This window comes from Pantherophis guttatus, chromosome 3, assembly GCF_059756535.1.
Source record: "Pantherophis guttatus breed Tessera chromosome 3, ASM5975653v1, whole genome shotgun sequence".
NCBI lineage: Eukaryota > Metazoa > Chordata > Lepidosauria > Squamata > Colubridae > Pantherophis > Pantherophis guttatus.
The window spans coordinates 206,019,432-206,035,680 of NC_142065.1; the positions used below are offsets into that span (position 1 = coordinate 206,019,432).

General features: G+C 44.3%; 1 protein-coding gene across 1 annotated transcript in view; it reads right to left on the bottom strand.

Moving 5' to 3' along the window:
• ZFAT (zinc finger and AT-hook domain containing) overlaps positions 1–16,249 on the bottom strand; it is a 128,762-nt gene that overhangs the window by 53,608 nt on the left and 58,905 nt on the right. The window contains exons 7-8 of the mRNA XM_060681824.2: positions 13,110–13,342; positions 2,793–2,880 (exon numbers count right to left, since the gene is read on the bottom strand). Coding sequence (XP_060537807.2) covers positions 2,793–2,880; positions 13,110–13,342 — 321 coding nt within the window. The remainder of the gene's footprint in view (positions 1–2,792; positions 2,881–13,109; positions 13,343–16,249) is intronic.

Here is a 16,249-nt window from a genome sequence, read left to right on the forward strand (position 1 = left end):
TGACAGGTTCTGGAGAACCGGTAGCGGAAATTTTGAGTACTTCGGAGAACCGGCAAATACCACCTCTGGCTGGCCCCAGAGTGGGATGGGAATGGGGATTTTGCAATATCCTGATCGGATATTTTAAAAGCCTCTGCCGATCAGGCAACTCAGCTGGGATCGTCAGAGGCTCTTAAAAGCATTTTTTTTTCTACAACCTCTGAAGAGGTTGTAGAAAAAAAGTTTTTAAAAGCCTTTGACAATCCCAGCTGAGCCGCGCGATCATCAGAGGCTTTTTGTTTTTTACTTTTAAAAGCATTTTTTCGGCCGAAGGGGTTGTAGAAAAAATGCTTTTAAAAACCAAAAAAAAGAGCCTCTGATGATTACGTGGCTCAGCTGGGCATGTGGGGGGGGGGCGGAGAGGGATTTTTGCTACCGGTTCTCTGAACCACCCGCCGCCATCGCTACCGGATTGGGCAATCCTGTCTGAACCGGGAGCATTTCACCCCTGGGTCTGTTGCTAAGCCACCCGTCATAAGTCAAGAATTACCTTTACAAATAGTCCTTGACTACGAGCACAACTGAGCCCAAAATTTCTGTTGCTAATAAGAGAGCTGTTAAGTGAGCTTTCATCAAAGCGAAGTGGGACATAGCTTTGTCCCATTTAATGACCTTTCTTGTCAAAGCTGCTAATCGAATCACCGCAGTTGTTATTAACACGGATGTTAAGTGAATCTGGCTCCTCCCCACTGACTGACTTTGCTTGTCACAAGATCACACAAGGGGATCGCATGACCCCAGGACAGTGCAACCGTCATAAATATGAACCAGTAGTCAAAGCCTTTGAATCTTGATCACGTGACCGTGGTCATGTAGTCATTGTGTGAAAAACGGTCATCAAACACTTTTTAGTACCATTGTCCCTTTGAATAGTCGCTAAATGAATGGTTGTAAGTCGAGGACTACCTGTTCAATCTCAGGGAGATCATACAAGGCACCCAAATTCCCACAAGGAATTTTAAGTCACTTTTTCCAGTGTCATTGCAACTTCTTAGGGTCAGTAAACGAATAGTTGAGGACTACTGTATTTCTTTGTATGCCATACGGACCTGGTTATAGCTACTTGAAACAAAAATACCATATTTTTCGGACTATAAGATGCACCGGAGTATAAGACACACCAAGATTTCAAAGAGATAGACCAGAAAAAAAAAGTTTTTGCCCTCCCCGGCCCCCAGGAGCACTCTGCAGGTCTCCCAAACCTTCTGCGTGTCCCGTTTTTTGCAAAAACGAGGCCTGCAAAGGGTTTGGGAGGCCTGCAGAGTGCTCCTGGAGGCTAGGGAGGGCATAAATGCCCCTGTTTTTGCAAAACACGGGCCCATTTTTGGCCTCCCAAACCCCCCATGTGTCACGTTTTTGCCCTCCCTAGCCCCCAGGAACACTCTGTAGGCCTCCCAAACCCTTTGCAGGCCTCGTTTTTGAAGAAAATGGGACACGTGGGGGGGGGGCGTGTTTCGGGAAGCCAAAAATGGCTGTATTGGTGTATAAGACGCACCAACATTTCCACCCTCTTTTAGGGGGAAAAAAGTGCGTCTTATACTCTGAAAAATACGGTAATTCTGGCGTGACTTCCTTCCTAAACTCTAAGTCACTATTTCAAGCAGACCAAGGAGTTGACCCCAGTGACTTTTGACTGATTCAAACACTGACCAGTTCAAAGACTCTCTGTTCTCACTTTGCAGACCCGTTCCTCAGGTCATTTGCTACATGAGAGAGGGGAGAAGACAGTCCCGTCCAGAAGAAAATTCTCTGAAACAGCTTGAAAAGTGAGCAAGGAGACGATGTGTGCTCACACACCCACTCTCAGACAGAAGCTGACAACAAGTCACAATTTTCCTTCCCCCTCTGCTAACGCCTCCAAAATCTATCTGATTGTTTAGCTGGAAACCAGAAGTCCTTTGAGCAGCCTGGCAGATAGGGGACGGGAAGGTTATAGAAGGTTATACAAGCACTTTAGGAGCCCTTGTTAACTACTCGTATGCTCTACATCTTCTAGAACAGTGATGGCTAACCTTTTTGCCATCGTGTGCCAAAAGCGGGGGGAGTGTGGGGGAGGATGTGTGGGAGGTCGCGCGTGTGCATGCCAACACCCATAATTATATGCACTCCGCCCCCGCACATGTGCACACTCCTCCCCCGCTCCGCCCGCACTTCCGTTTTTTGCTCTCCCTAGAGACTCTCTAGGAGCCTGGGGAGGGCAAAAACAGCCTTCCTCACCCCCCCGGAGGCCGGAAACTGCCCGTTTACCAACTTCCAGTGGGACCGGAAGGGCCGTTTTTTTGCTCTCCTCAGACTCTCTAGGAGCCTGGGGAGGGTGAAAACGGCCTCCCCCCTCCAGGCTCTCTGGAGGCAGGAAACAACCTGTTTCCCTACTTCTGGTGGGCTCAGAAGGCCCGAAAATCAAGTGGAGCTGAGCTCGGGTGCCCACCGATATGGCTCCGCGTGCCACCTGTGGCACGCGTGCCATAGGTTCGCCATCACGATTCTAGAAGGAAGATTTGCCTCCTTCATTTCAGCTTGGCGAATTTACTATTCGTAGTATAGGTACTGGGACACTAAATAATTTAATCACCCAAATGATTTCTTTTTTTTTTTTTAATTATCTTCCTCATGATGATAATGACAATACTAACAGTAACAATGAAAGCCTAATAGCAAGAAGGCATAATAATGTAACCGCCGAATGTTATTCAGCTGGCGCCTTTCCTCCACGATTGCAGTGCATTCAAACTCATCAGTGGGGCTTATCTTACCTGGATGGTTTGTCTTTATATGAGCTTTTATAAGTCGGTCTTCAGAAAATGATTTCTCACACACAGGGCAGGAATAATTCTTTTTGTCCTTTAGAGGAAAGAAAAGGGAGAAGAAGATGGCATCGGTTCAGTGAACTGATTGCTAAACTCATTACACAGTGAATAATATCGGGCTCCCAACAAGATGAGGCTCAAAGGTGGATTTTAGTTGGCGGATGAAAAGGCAGAACAGTTATCATTATCACAATGAGCCACATGGAAAGAATTAAAAAAAAAAAAAAAGACTTGTAAGCACACGGGTGATTTCAAAATAATTCAGAGCTTTGGTTTAGAGCAGGGCAGTGGTCGGTTCCTCCCGGTTCGGCCGAGCTGGTAGCGGTGACGATATGACATCACCGAACCGGTTCTCCCCCCCTCCCACCCCCCCACGTTATTCTTACCTTTTATTTGGTCCCAACCCCAATCTATTGCTGCCTCCTGAATCCCAGCTGATGACTAGAGGGAAAAAACCTGTTTAAACTCTTGCCGCGGGGCTTCAAAGAGCCGTCCTACAGCTGATCAGTGTTAAAAGCAAACAAATGAGTCGGGTCGTAAGTGCGAGGACCTTTCAGAAATGACTCTGACCAGCTAGCCACACCCATCTAGTCACATGACCTCCAAGCCACACCCACAAAATAAGCCACGCCCAAAGAACCGGTAGTAAAAAAATTTAGAACCCACTCCTGGAGCAGGGGTGTTAAAACTCAAGCCCAGGGGCCGGATCCAGCCCGCGGGGTGCTTAGATCTGGCCTGCGGGGCTGCCCTAGAAACAGCGAAGGACCGGCCCTCAGTGCCTCTGCCAGCAAAAACGGAGCTCGGGAGGGCTGTGTGTGGCCCTCCCGAGCTCTGTTTTCACTGTCAGAGGATTGCAGGAGGCCGTCACAGCCGAAAACAGAGCTCAGGATCCTGTTTTCTCTGGCAGAGTGCTCGGGCCGCCACAGGTGCCCCTGACATGAGTGACATTGAGCTGGCCAAGCCCACCCAAGGTCAAACACAATCCTGATGCGGCCCTCAATGAAAACAAGTTTGACACCCCTGGTTTAGAGCAATCTTGGCAACTTGGAGATCTGTGGGCTTCAACTCCACAGGTTGGTCCACAGGTCTTGAAGTTGCCGTGGTTAGACACCCCTGGTTTAGAGCAATAGAGGGGGGAGGGAGGAAGGAACGGCAATAGCAATTAGACTTATATACCACTTCACAGTGCTTTACAGCCCTCTCTAAGCGGTTTACAGACTCAGCATATTGCCCTCAACAATCTGAGTCCTCATTTTACCCAACCTCGGAAAGACGGAAGGCTGAATCAACCTTGAGCCAGTCAGGATTGAACTCCTAGCAGTGGGCAGAGTTTGCCTGCAATACTGCATTCTAACCACTATGCCACCAGGGGAAGGAAGGAAGGAAGGAAGGAAGGAAGGAAGGAAGGAAGGAAGGAAGGAAGGAAGGAAGGAAGGAAGGAAGGAAGGAAGGAAGGAAGGAAGGAAGGAAGGACTTCTATTTATATGTCAAGCATGGCTGGAAATTTTTGGGAGTTCAGTATCATCTTGTGAGCGACAATTTGTTTACCAATACTGTAGAGACATATTATGAAGCAGGTCTTGCAAAGGACAGACATATCCTGGCAGACCAATCTTCTTGAGTTTAACAGGTCATGGGATTCAAAATTAAAACTGGCTTCAGAAATGGCAGGTTTTAAAAAGACTGACACTATCTCTGCTAGACTGAAATTGCTTTCTTCCGCAAATGTTATGCGTAAATGATATTTGGGACCATTTCATCCCACGTGGGGGAAAACAAAAAAGCTAAATGGGAACGGATTTCAAGCCTCTAAACTATTATTTCTATCGATGTTTGAATATCTGCTCGATGGGAATTGAACGTTTCAGAAACCAGAAACTAAATACGCAGAACCTCAAGTACATTATCATCCCAAAAGCTAATAATTTCGGAGCCAAGTTGATGAGTTGGAGACCCTAATTCAATTCTGAACATATGCAGCCAGCTCCATAAAGGCTCCTGGGAACTTTGACAGTGTGGAAGAGACAGACTGCTCCACTTCTAACAAATGCCAAGATTTGCTTCCCGAAAAAGCCAAACGCTACACGAGACTCAGAGATAAAAAAATTAGATTTTCTTGCAGAGTAAGAGTGGTCTGCCAAGGAAAATTCCAGCCACAAAGAGAAAATCAAAAGATTCTCATCGCTATAGGTAAGACCTTCGCTTTGCCGTGGTAATAAGTACAATATGAACGAGTTTAAAATTTTATACATCTTGTCGGGATATGTGCTCATTAGAAAACATTTTCAGGGCTGAGGTTTATCAGGAGGAGCAAATCTCAATGATAACCGATCGTTTTTAAAGTATCTCTGGATCTGCAATTCTTCTGTCAAGGAGAGATTAGAATTTGACTTTCAGCATTTTCAGGCATTTTGGCTCAAATGTAAAAGAATTAGATATAGTCACTATCAAAAAATGTCCATGTATATGTAAGGAGACCTACATCCAGATCAAATAGTTGTTCAGGCTCTTTTTGAAAACCTTCAGTGATGGAATACCCCAAAATCCCAGAAGGCAGCTATTCCATTGATTAATTGTTCTTGCTGTCAGAAAATTCCTTCTCATTTCTAGATTGGATGTCTTTTTAACAAGCTTCCACTCATTATTTCTTGTCCTGCTCTCTGGAGCTTTGGAGAATAAGTCAATAACTCTTCTTTGTGACAGACCCTCAAGTACTAGAAGGCAGTTATCACATCCCCTCTAAACCTTCTCTTCAATAGACTAGACATGTCCAGTTCCTGCAACCGTTCTTCATATTGACTACTGCAATGTTCTCTACATGGGGCTCCCCTTGGGGAGCACCCGGAGGCTCCAACTGGTGCAGAATGCGGCCGCGCGGGGGATTATGGGAGCAAGAGGACGCTCCCATGTGATGCCTCTCCTGCGCAAACTGCATTGGCTTCCAGTGGTCTTCCGGGTGTGCTTCAAGGTGTTGGTCACCACCTTTAAAGCGCTCCATGGCATCGGACCTGGGTATTTGCGAGACCGCCTTCTGCCGCCGATAGCCTCCCACCGACCAGTACGCTCCCACAGAGAGGGACTCCTCAGGGTGCCGTCAGCCAGGCAATGTCGGCTGGAGACCCCCAGGGGGAGGGCCTTCTCTGTGGCAGCTCCTGCCCTCTGGAACTATTTGCCCCCGGAGATACGTAGGATACCAGATCTCTGGGCCTTTCGCCGTGCCCTACAAACTTTTATTTTCCATCAAGCAGGGCTGGCGTGAAACCCCCCCCCCCTTTTAGCTCTTTTTAGCTTTTTAGCTTTTTAAGTGTAAATTGGGTTTTAACTGGATTGTTTTAAATTGTGGGCCAAAGCTGTATAATTCTTTTAATTGGTTTTAAATTTTGTATTGGTATGTTTTTTATCCTTGGCTGTGCACCGCCCTGAGTCCAATAGGAGAAGGGCGGTATATAAATCGAATAAATAATAATAATAATAATAATAATAATAATAATAATAATAATAATAATAATAATAATAATAATAATAATAATATGTTTTAGCTTCCAGATCCTTTATCATCTTAGTTGCTCTTCTCTTCAAACTTTCTAGAGTTTCAAAAAAAAAGTGTCTTTTTTTTTTTTTGCATCATGGTGATCAGAATTGTATGTTCTGTGTGGTCTCACTAGTGTGGTATAAAGCAATACTAACTTCTCATGATATTTAAGACTGCATCAACAGAGGGTCAAAAATCAAGTTAACTCTTCTAAAACTCCTTTTCTTTGGAGTTGAGCACGTTCTATCAAGCCAAACTGTCTGGACATTTTATGGCAGAAATTCTCCTGGCTGTCATACATTCTGGAAAGTGGTCAGGCTACAACTGCAACAGCCTAGGAATAAATGAATGAGCTGGACCATTTAAGTCAGATTTCAGGCCTGATTTAGCACACAGAGAGCATCAATCATATTGAGGTGGCAATGTGACTCTCATCTATGGAGATTCTCAGTCATGCAGGTCATGGTTGTCCCAAAGGTGTTTTTTCAAGAGGCAACAGGACTTTCTTGTTTTTCTTTGAAGATGTTTTGCTTCTCATCCAAAAAGCTTCATCAGCCCTACTATGATGGCTGATGATAAGCAAAATGTCTTCAAAGAAAAAACAGGAAGTCCAATTGCCTCTTGAAAAAGCACCATTGGCACAATCTGATTCTCCTAGTCCTGTTTGATCTCTTAGTGCAGGGGTCTCCAACCTTGGCAACTTTAAGACTTGTGGACTTCAATTCCCAGAATTCCCTGGCCAGCCATGGGGGATTAACTCTTTTCCGGAAGCTGAAGTCCACTAGTCTTAAACTTGCCAAGGTTGGACACCCTTGTTTTAGTAGTTTTTTGATATTATCAATGGACATGCAGAGACTCTTTCTTTTGGAGAAAAGTGCAGAAAGTTAGATGATAGCAGCAGTAAGTACCAAGCCACTATAACACGCTAACAAACTGGACTAGGATAAGTAGACCAGAGTCTCAGCCCTGCGGCAACCCAAAGTTATTGCCACATAGCCTTAGTGTGAAATATTCATTTTCTGTCAAAATTAAAATGCCATGTATTATTAGTTTTTTAATTTGATTTATATGCCGCCCTTCTCCGGAGACTCAGGGCGGCTTACAATGCGTTAAGCAATAGCCTTCATCCTTTTGTATATTTTATACAAAGTCAGCTTATTGCCCCCACAAACTGGATCCTCAATTTACCTACCTTAGAAAGGATGGAAGGCTGAGTCAACCTTGAGCCTGGCGAGATTCGAACCTGCAGTAATTGCAGGCAGCTGGTCTTAATAACCAGCTTAATAACAGGGTGCCTTAGACCACTGTACTACCAAGACTCTTTAAGCTCTCTAAGCACAGTTCCTTTATAGTTAGTCCTCGATTTACGGCTGGTTTTTTAGCGACCGTTACAGCAGACCTCCCCGGGGGTACTTAGGACCCAGTTTCAAAGTTCCAATGGACTCACACACACACACCCCGCCCCCAGTCGTGTCATAATATTTTGGGTGCCTGCATTTGCAACTGTTTGCAGCAGCCTGCACTCATGTGACTGCGTTTTACCGTGTTTTTACTGAAAACCAGCATTTTTTAACAAAACCAGCCTCACAGTCAACAATTGGTTCCCTTAATGACCACTGCAACATGTTCATAAAACCAGGTTGGTTATGTGGGTGACCCACTTTATGACAGTTATGACTTGCGACCATAATGGGCAGGCTTCACGATGGTCCTAAGTCGAGGACCATCTGTATTGTACTTTATTTAAAAAGAAAAAAAAAATAACAGAGGTAGAGAGAGAGAGAGAGAGGATGGTGAGTAGCATCCAATTTAGGCAAAAGGTAACTGGAAGTTTTACTTAAGATTTTCCTCTTGTTTTTCTCTGGCATTATGTTGAAAACCCTGCTATTCAATCAAAGTGCTAGGCTCTTAAGCGCTGCGGAAGCTGTAGGTACCTTTGTAATAGACACAAACGTACCCAGAGCACAGCAGTTTGTAAGAGATCAACGGCTACAAATAAAAACCGAGACCGTGATCGGAAAACAAGCCCAGATTTTCCGTGCAGAATGAATTCAGCTGAGCATTCTTTTTCTAATTCAGGGCTATAATCATCCCAATAAATACCTTTAAATGCTATGGTGCATTTATAGGAGGATTTCCCCCATTTGCTCAGAACTTCATGCTGCTTTCTGAAAAACCAACCTGCGGTTTTCAGAGACACGGTACTTAGTCAGAGTAGGAAATTGGCTCTTCTGAACATTCCCATTTTTTTTTTCCCCCAAAGGGGTTCGACCTGTTGGAGATATTGGCTGACAGCCAATCTTCTGTCAGTATAGAAGAGCTCCAAAAAACATCAGATGCATCATGCTGACCATTTCTTTTTAAGAAAAAAAAAAATACATAAACACAGTCAGGCATCAGGGGGTGGGGGGGGTGGGGAAACAGCATTGAGAAAATTTCCTTTTGTTCTTTTACGATATAGGCATCAAAAAAAGTTTAACCTGCAAGGAGGCTCACAGTGGCATAGCGCCTCCTGGCTTCTTTCAAGATTTCGAAACAGAAGTGGGCCATTTCCAAATATGACAAAACTAAAGCACGGTACAGTAAAGTAGATTCAGAGACTCCCAAATTGGCTTTTCTTTGTAATAAGTGACAGGTGGAAGGGGACAGAATATTTCCGGCAAATTCCCAGTTGCCTGCCTTGGTTAGGACAGTTCTGCGTTTCCTCCCTTTTTAATCTATGTTAAAGAGAGAACCAACTAGAAGTAAGGACAGGGGTGGCCTTCAAAAATTTTAGCAAGGGGTTCTCTGCCTGGTTGCTCGGTGGGCGTGGCCTAGTTGGCTTCCTGCACCATAGCGGGGAGTGGGGGCTTTTTGCCCTCCCCGAGCTCCAGAGGCTTTTCTTGAGCCTCCTGGAGGGGAAAAACAGCCTCTCCAGGCTCCAGAGGACCTCTGGAGGCCGGAAACAGGCCTGTTTCCAGCCTTCCCAAACTTCCGGTAGGCCCGTTTTTTTGACCTCCCCGAGCCTCCGCGCTCACCCTGCACTTACCTGCATCCAAAACGGGCTGCGTGGGGACTCCTGGGAGGGGTGGGGCCAGCCAGGAGTGGGATTTGAGGGCTTTCCGAACTGCACAGAATCTTAGCTAGGGGTTCTCCCGAACCCCTGCGAACCCCCTGAGCAGCCCACCCCTGAGTAAGGAGATTTTTTTTGACAGTGAGAATGATTAGTCAATGGAACGACTCGTCTCCAGAAGTAGTGGGTGCTACAACACTGGAGGGTTTTAAGAAGAGATTTGATAGCCATTTGATCGGGATGATATAAGACCGTGATGGCGAACTTATGGCACGGGTGCCACAGGTGGCACATGGAGCCATATCAGTGGGCACGCGAGCATTGCCGTAGCTCAGCTCCAGCACACATGTGTGCGCCGGCCAGATGATTTCTGGGCCTTCCGGTCCTACCAGAAGTTGGGAAATGGGCTGTTTCTGGCCTCCAGAGGGCCTCCGGGGAGATGGGGAAGGCTGTTTTCGCCCTCCCCAGGCTCCTAGAAAGCCTCTGGAGCCTAGGGTGGGTAAAAAATGGGCCTACCGGGCCCACTATGCCATCATGTGCTAAAAGGGGGGGGCACATGCGCAAGGGTGGGTGCACTAAATTATGGGTATGGGCACAAATATGGGCGACCTCGCCGCGCTCCCCCCGCTTTTGGCACGCAACGGCAAAAAGGTTAGCCATCACTGATATAAGGTGTCCTGCCCTGAACAGGGGGTGACTCTGAGATCTCTGAGGTCCCTTCCAGTCCTATGATTGCATGTTCTATGCAACAAAAGGATTTCTTATTGCGTTTTCCCATGGCTCTCACTTCTCCTTCACTGATTATATCTCGCCCTGCAAACAAAGAGCACAAGCAAATTGGTCCCAGTCACCTTCCTCTCTGCATAAATCCTGTATAAGATTCATGTGCAAGGAAGCCGCAAAGTCAAGTAGAAAACATCATTTTTCAGGCCTTTTGTTGTCTATGGGCTTGCTGAGACTTTGGCCAATGCATCAAGGAGAGAAGATGAAAAGATAATTAAGGCCGAAGGGAAGGGGAGGACTCTGATCATATGAAGGGCATATGGCTGGTGTACTAAGGGGATGAAGAGATTTAGTCAAGGATGCTGGGACATGGCTGGAGGCACTCTTGCTCCCAGATAAGGCCAGAAAATTAGCAGTCCATGGAGGCAATTTTATATACAGTCATTCTTTCTGCACTGGCTCCCGGTGGTCTTCCGGGTGCGCTTCAAGGTTTTGGTTATCACCTTAAAGCGCTCTATGGCTTAGGACCTGGTTATTTACGGGACCGCCTACTACCACCAATAGCCTCCCACGGCCAGTACGCTCTCATAGAGAGGGACTCCTCCGGGTGCCGTCAGCCAAACAGTGTCGACTGGCGGCCCCTAGGGGGAGAGCCTTCTCTGTGGGGGCACCTACCATCTGGAATGAGCTCCCCCCGGAGATACGGAGGATCCCGGATCTGCGCTCCTTCCACCGTGCTGTGAAGACCTTTTTATTCCATCAGGCGGGCTTGGCCTAATTTCTTCCCTTTTTAAATATGTAAATTTTAATCTGTTTTTAAATTATTGGGGTGTTTTAATCTGTCTGGGCCAAAATGATTTAATTTGATTTTATCTGGTTTTTAAATTTTTTGTATTTATGTATTTCATTGTTGGCTGTTCACCGCCCTGAGTCCTTCGGGAGTAGGGCGGTATACAAATCAAATAAACCTAAACCTAAACCTAAACCTTAGAAAGGTAAGGAGGGGAAGATTATATGTATTGCTGAATAAATTCGCCTCAACTCAATTGAGGAAGGAAGGAAGGAAGGAAGGAAGGAAGGAAGGAAGGAAGGAAAGAAGGAAGGAAGGAAGGAAGGAAGGAAGGAAGGAAGGAAGGAAGGAAGGAAGGAAGGAAATTTTCATTACCTTTCTATATTTTTGTCCGATTTAATGTGTATAACTGTTATTTCCAATAACTAGGTGGCTCAGCATGCCACCTAGTGTAAAAATCATTAAGGCATGAAATTATTAACAGTAAGGAGCTTTTCCCCATAAGCTGTACTTGTTTTGATGCATCAGTAGTCAGGCCTAGAAGTTTTTCCTAGGTTCTGGGTTCTCTCGATTACTAATGCAAAAGAAGCCCAAAATTAAATTATGCAAAATAATCCAAATGCCACCAATTCATCCGGATATAAAATGCCTAGTATTTAGTTAGGGAACTCATTCAGAGGTTGTTGTGCTCCAGTGGCACAGTCCCCCCCTTTTTTTATTCAACCAATCCATAATCATAGTCCCAAAATTCAGACTTTCCCACACCTGAACTGAAAAACAAATACGCTAGTACTACCGTACTTAGCTGGAGAAGTTTAGAAGGCCGATAACAGCTATTTATAGAGCAAAGGCAAACAATATAATGGTAGGATTTCCATTTGAGCCTCACCCTGCAGAAAATGTGACAAATTTTGTTTTAAATCCCCCCTTTTTAATTGATTTTTAACATTGCCTGCACCTTTCAAATTTTATATACTCCTTTTATGCTTTTATTATTTTATTTGTACACCAGCCAGAATCCCCTTGGGGAGGAGATGGGTACAGGCAGTCCTTAACTTATGACAATTGAGCCCAAAATTTATGTTGCTAAGTTGTTTAGTGAGTCTTGCCTCATTTTAAAATCTTTCTTGCCACAGTTGTTAAGTGAACCGCTGCAGTTCTTAAGTAATAACATGGTTTGTTAACTGAATCTGGCTTTCTCAACAACCTTGCTTGTCAGAAGGTTGCAGAAAGTAATCACGTGACCCAGGGGTGGGTTCTAATTTTTTTTTACTAGCGGTTCTGTGGGCGTGGCTTATTTTGTGGGCGTGGCTTGGTGGGGGGGGTAATGTGACTGGGTGGGTGTAGCCAACTTTTTTTTTTTTTTTTACTTTTAAAAGCATTTTTTCTACAACTTTAAGAGATTGCAGAAAACAATGCTTTGAAAAGCCTCTGCCAATCTCAGCTGAGCCGCGGGATCATCTGAGGTTTTTTTTTTTTTTTACTTTTAAAAGCATTTTTTCGGCCGAAGAGGTTGTAGAAAACAATGCTTTGAAAAGCCTCTGCCGATCAGGCAACTCAGCTGGGATCGTCAGAGACTTTTCAAAGCATTTTTTTTTACCACTTCTTCGGCTGAAGAGGTTGCAGAAAAAAATGCTTTGAAAAGCCTCTGACGATCCCAGCTGAGCCGCGCAATCATCAGAGGCTTTTTTTTTTTTACTTTTAAAAGCATTTTTTCAGCCGAAGAGGTTGTAGAAAAAATGCTTTTAAAAGTAAAAAAAAAAAAAAAAAGCCTCTGATGAGGTGGGGTAAGCGAGCAGCGACCAGGCCGGGGACCGGTTCGGGGGCATGGCCAGCCAATGTTATTACCGGTTCTCCAAACTACTACAAATTTTTATTACCGGTTCTTGCGAACCGGTGCGAACCGGGAGCAACCCACCACTGACGTGACCCCATCATAAATATGAGTCAGTTGCCAAGCGTCAATTTTGATCACGTGACCATCAAGGTTGTAACTGTGAAAAATGGCCATCAGTCTCTTTTTTTTCAATGCCGTTGTAACTTGGAACGGTCACTAAACGAACGGTCGAAAATCAAGGACTACCTGCAGTTTTTAAAATCTGATAAAATGTCTAAATAAATTGAAAGTTTAAACGAAGGTACTAACTACCAAGATTCCAGGCTTACCAACTCCGAATGCACTTTGAGATGGGCTTGGAGTTTGTACTTATCCGGGGTAGAATAATCGCAGTCTTCGGTGGGACATTTCAGCAAAATGTTGCTATGCTTCTGGATCACATGGCGCTTAAGACAGTTTTTGGTGATGGAGGAGTAGCTGCACTGAGAGCAGTAATGAAGATGCTCTCGTGTGTGCGTGCGGACGTGCATGTCATAATGCACCTGGTACCAAAACAACTTGCCTGAAAACAAGACAGAGAAACATTAATAAGTAGATGACTTATCTACTTATAAGTAGATAAGTTTCCACAATTCGGTAACCTTGTTCAATCGTAAGGCTGATGTGTTGCAGGAACACCAAAAAAACATTATCAGGCTCCAGTCTATTAATGCACACAGAGTGAATTAGCCCTGAACCAGAGGTGAAATGCTCCCGGTTCGGACCAGATCACGTGATCCGGCAGCGATGGAGGCGGGTGGTTCGGAGAACCGGTAGCAAAAATCCCTCCCCCCCCCACATTGCCCAGCTGAGCCTCACAATCATCAGAGGCTTTTTTTTAATTTTTAAAAGCATTTTTTCTACAACCTCTTCGGCTGAAATAATACTTTTAAAAGTTTTTTTAAAAAGCCTCTGATGATCACGTGGCTCAGCTGGGATTATCAGAGGCTTTTAAAAGCATTTTTTCAACAACCTCTTCAGCCAAAGAGGTTATAGAAAAAATGTTTTTAAAAGGAAAAAAAGCCTCTGCTGATCAGGCAAGTCAGCTGGGATCATCAGAGGCTTTAAAAGCATTTTTTTAACAACCTCTTCAGCCACTCAATTTATATTACCGTCCCCCACCAAGCCATGCCCACAGAACCGGTAGTAACAAATTTTACATTTCACCACTGCCCTGAACAAATCTAAATTGGTTAAACGAATGCAGTCTAATCCTGTCATGAAAATACCTAATCCGATCGAATTGAACCCATTTTGGCATATCTAGTCACCCCGCACTTCCCCAAAAAATTTTTTGGAGTGGCTTGAAAAAAACAGGTCATGACTGAAGTCTGATAGCATAGAACATACCTCCCAAATACTGACTGATTATAGTGGCCAAATCATGATAGTGCTGCAATTTTGGACGATGAGAAAGGGGGCAGTGATGATGTGAAGACTTGCCAGGACTCCCTTAATAACAGAATAACAAGAGTTGGAAGGGACCTTGGAGGTCTTCTAGTCCAACCCCTTGCTTAGGCAGGAAACCCTACATCACTTCAGACAAATGGTTATCCAACCTCTTCTCCATAACTTCCAGTGTTGGAGCATTCGGAACTTCTGGAGGCAAGTTGCTCCACTGATTAATTGTTCTCACTGTCAGGAAATTTCTCCTTAGTTCCAGGTTGCTTCTCTCCTTGATTAGTTTCCACCCATTGCTTCTTGTCCTGCCTTCAGGTACTTTGGAGAATAGCTTGATCCCTTCTTCTTTGTGGCAGCCCCTCACATATTGGAAGATGGCTATCATGTCACTCCTAGTCCTTCTTATGGGATAACAGGGTTTTTCAGAGAAAAGGGACTTTGGGATCCCCCCCAAAATAGGGAGATGTTCTACCAGAAGTATTGATAAGCCGATTTGGTTTGGATAGCAGCTGTACTAAGTTAACATGTTGTGAGAACACAACCATTAAGGGTGCTCTATTGGAAGCAAAGCCAAAAAACAAAACAAAAAACACCTCCTTTTAAATATACTTTTTCTCCAGTAAATGAATTTAAAAGACTTGATGAAATGGATTTAATTATTTCCAGAGAGACAGGAACCTCATCTGGACATAGTTAACTGGCATTCCTCTGCCAATTGTGTCCCTAAAGAGAAACATTTCTAAAAGGTATTCTGCTAATTGAACTGTTCTTAATGCACAGGGTTGTTATCAAATGCCATTTTCAGAAAGCACCTGCATTAGGGAGCCTTATTAGTGTATCAGGAGATCAGGAGATGGCTACCTAGGGAGGCATACTTTAGGAGAAAGCATTTTTGCTATAACAGCTGCAGGAAGCATGGAGTTTAGTTGGCTCGGATTTAAATTAAGAGGGGAATTGATAAAGTAATATGCAGGACTCATGGTGAGATGTTAAAGAATGGGAACAAAACATGGTTTCAACAGAAGGGAATATTTATAGCTCATGGTTGAATTGTGGGGTCCTTGGTGCTCTCTTAGCTTGGTTCTTTTTCTTGCAGACATCAAGTAAATAATCAACCAACCAACTCAGAAAGCACCAAGGATCCCACAAAACAGGGTTTATTATTGAAGAAACTGAGATGATGTGAAAGTGCAGGTCTTCAGTAGCAAGTTGGAAGTTCAAAACAGGCAAGCAATGCTAATAACACGGCCAGCAAGATTTTGGGGTTAACATAGGTTTAATATTAAGGCTGGACCTCTGTAGCTTCCATTTCTTAGATAGCTTATTTACCACAAAGGAGAAGCATAAATTCCCAAGGGTAAAATGTTGTCTTCTTCAATCAAAACAAAGAACAGCTTGGGTTCTCTAGCTGACAGTTAATGCCAGTCATAGATAAGCCGTCACTGCTAGTGCACTGGAATAGGATAATGCTCAAGAGTTTAGGAATCAAGAGCCCAACTTTTAATTCCTTGGTTGGTTGAATGGTGGTCTTTGCAGTCTCTTGAAACGGTCTTCTGCAGTCGCGACATAAGCCTAAGATTGAAAATCAGGCTTGTCAGATGCTACATCTTTTCTATCCTGCTCTACGGAGTGGAGAGTTGTCTCGGACAGAAAGCCACTTGAAGAGACTAGAAGCATTTGAAATTGGATTTACAGGCAGATGTTACGTATAAGTTGGGTGGACAAAATCAGAAATGAGGAGGTGATAAGCCGCCTGGGAAAGCCAAAGGAAATCATCAAAACCATAAAAAAAGCGAAAGTTAGAATATTTTGGACACCCAGAAAAAATATGGTATACTTCACTTAATCCTCCAAGGAAAGATTGAAGGCAAATGAAATCCAGGCAGAAGAAGAACATCATGGCTTCAAAATCTAAGGGACTGGTCTGAACAAAACTCAACAGCATTTTTTCATGTGGCTGTTGATAAAAATAGGATCACCCTTATCCTTTCTCAATGAGGCATTCATTATCTGCTGACTCTACCATTCT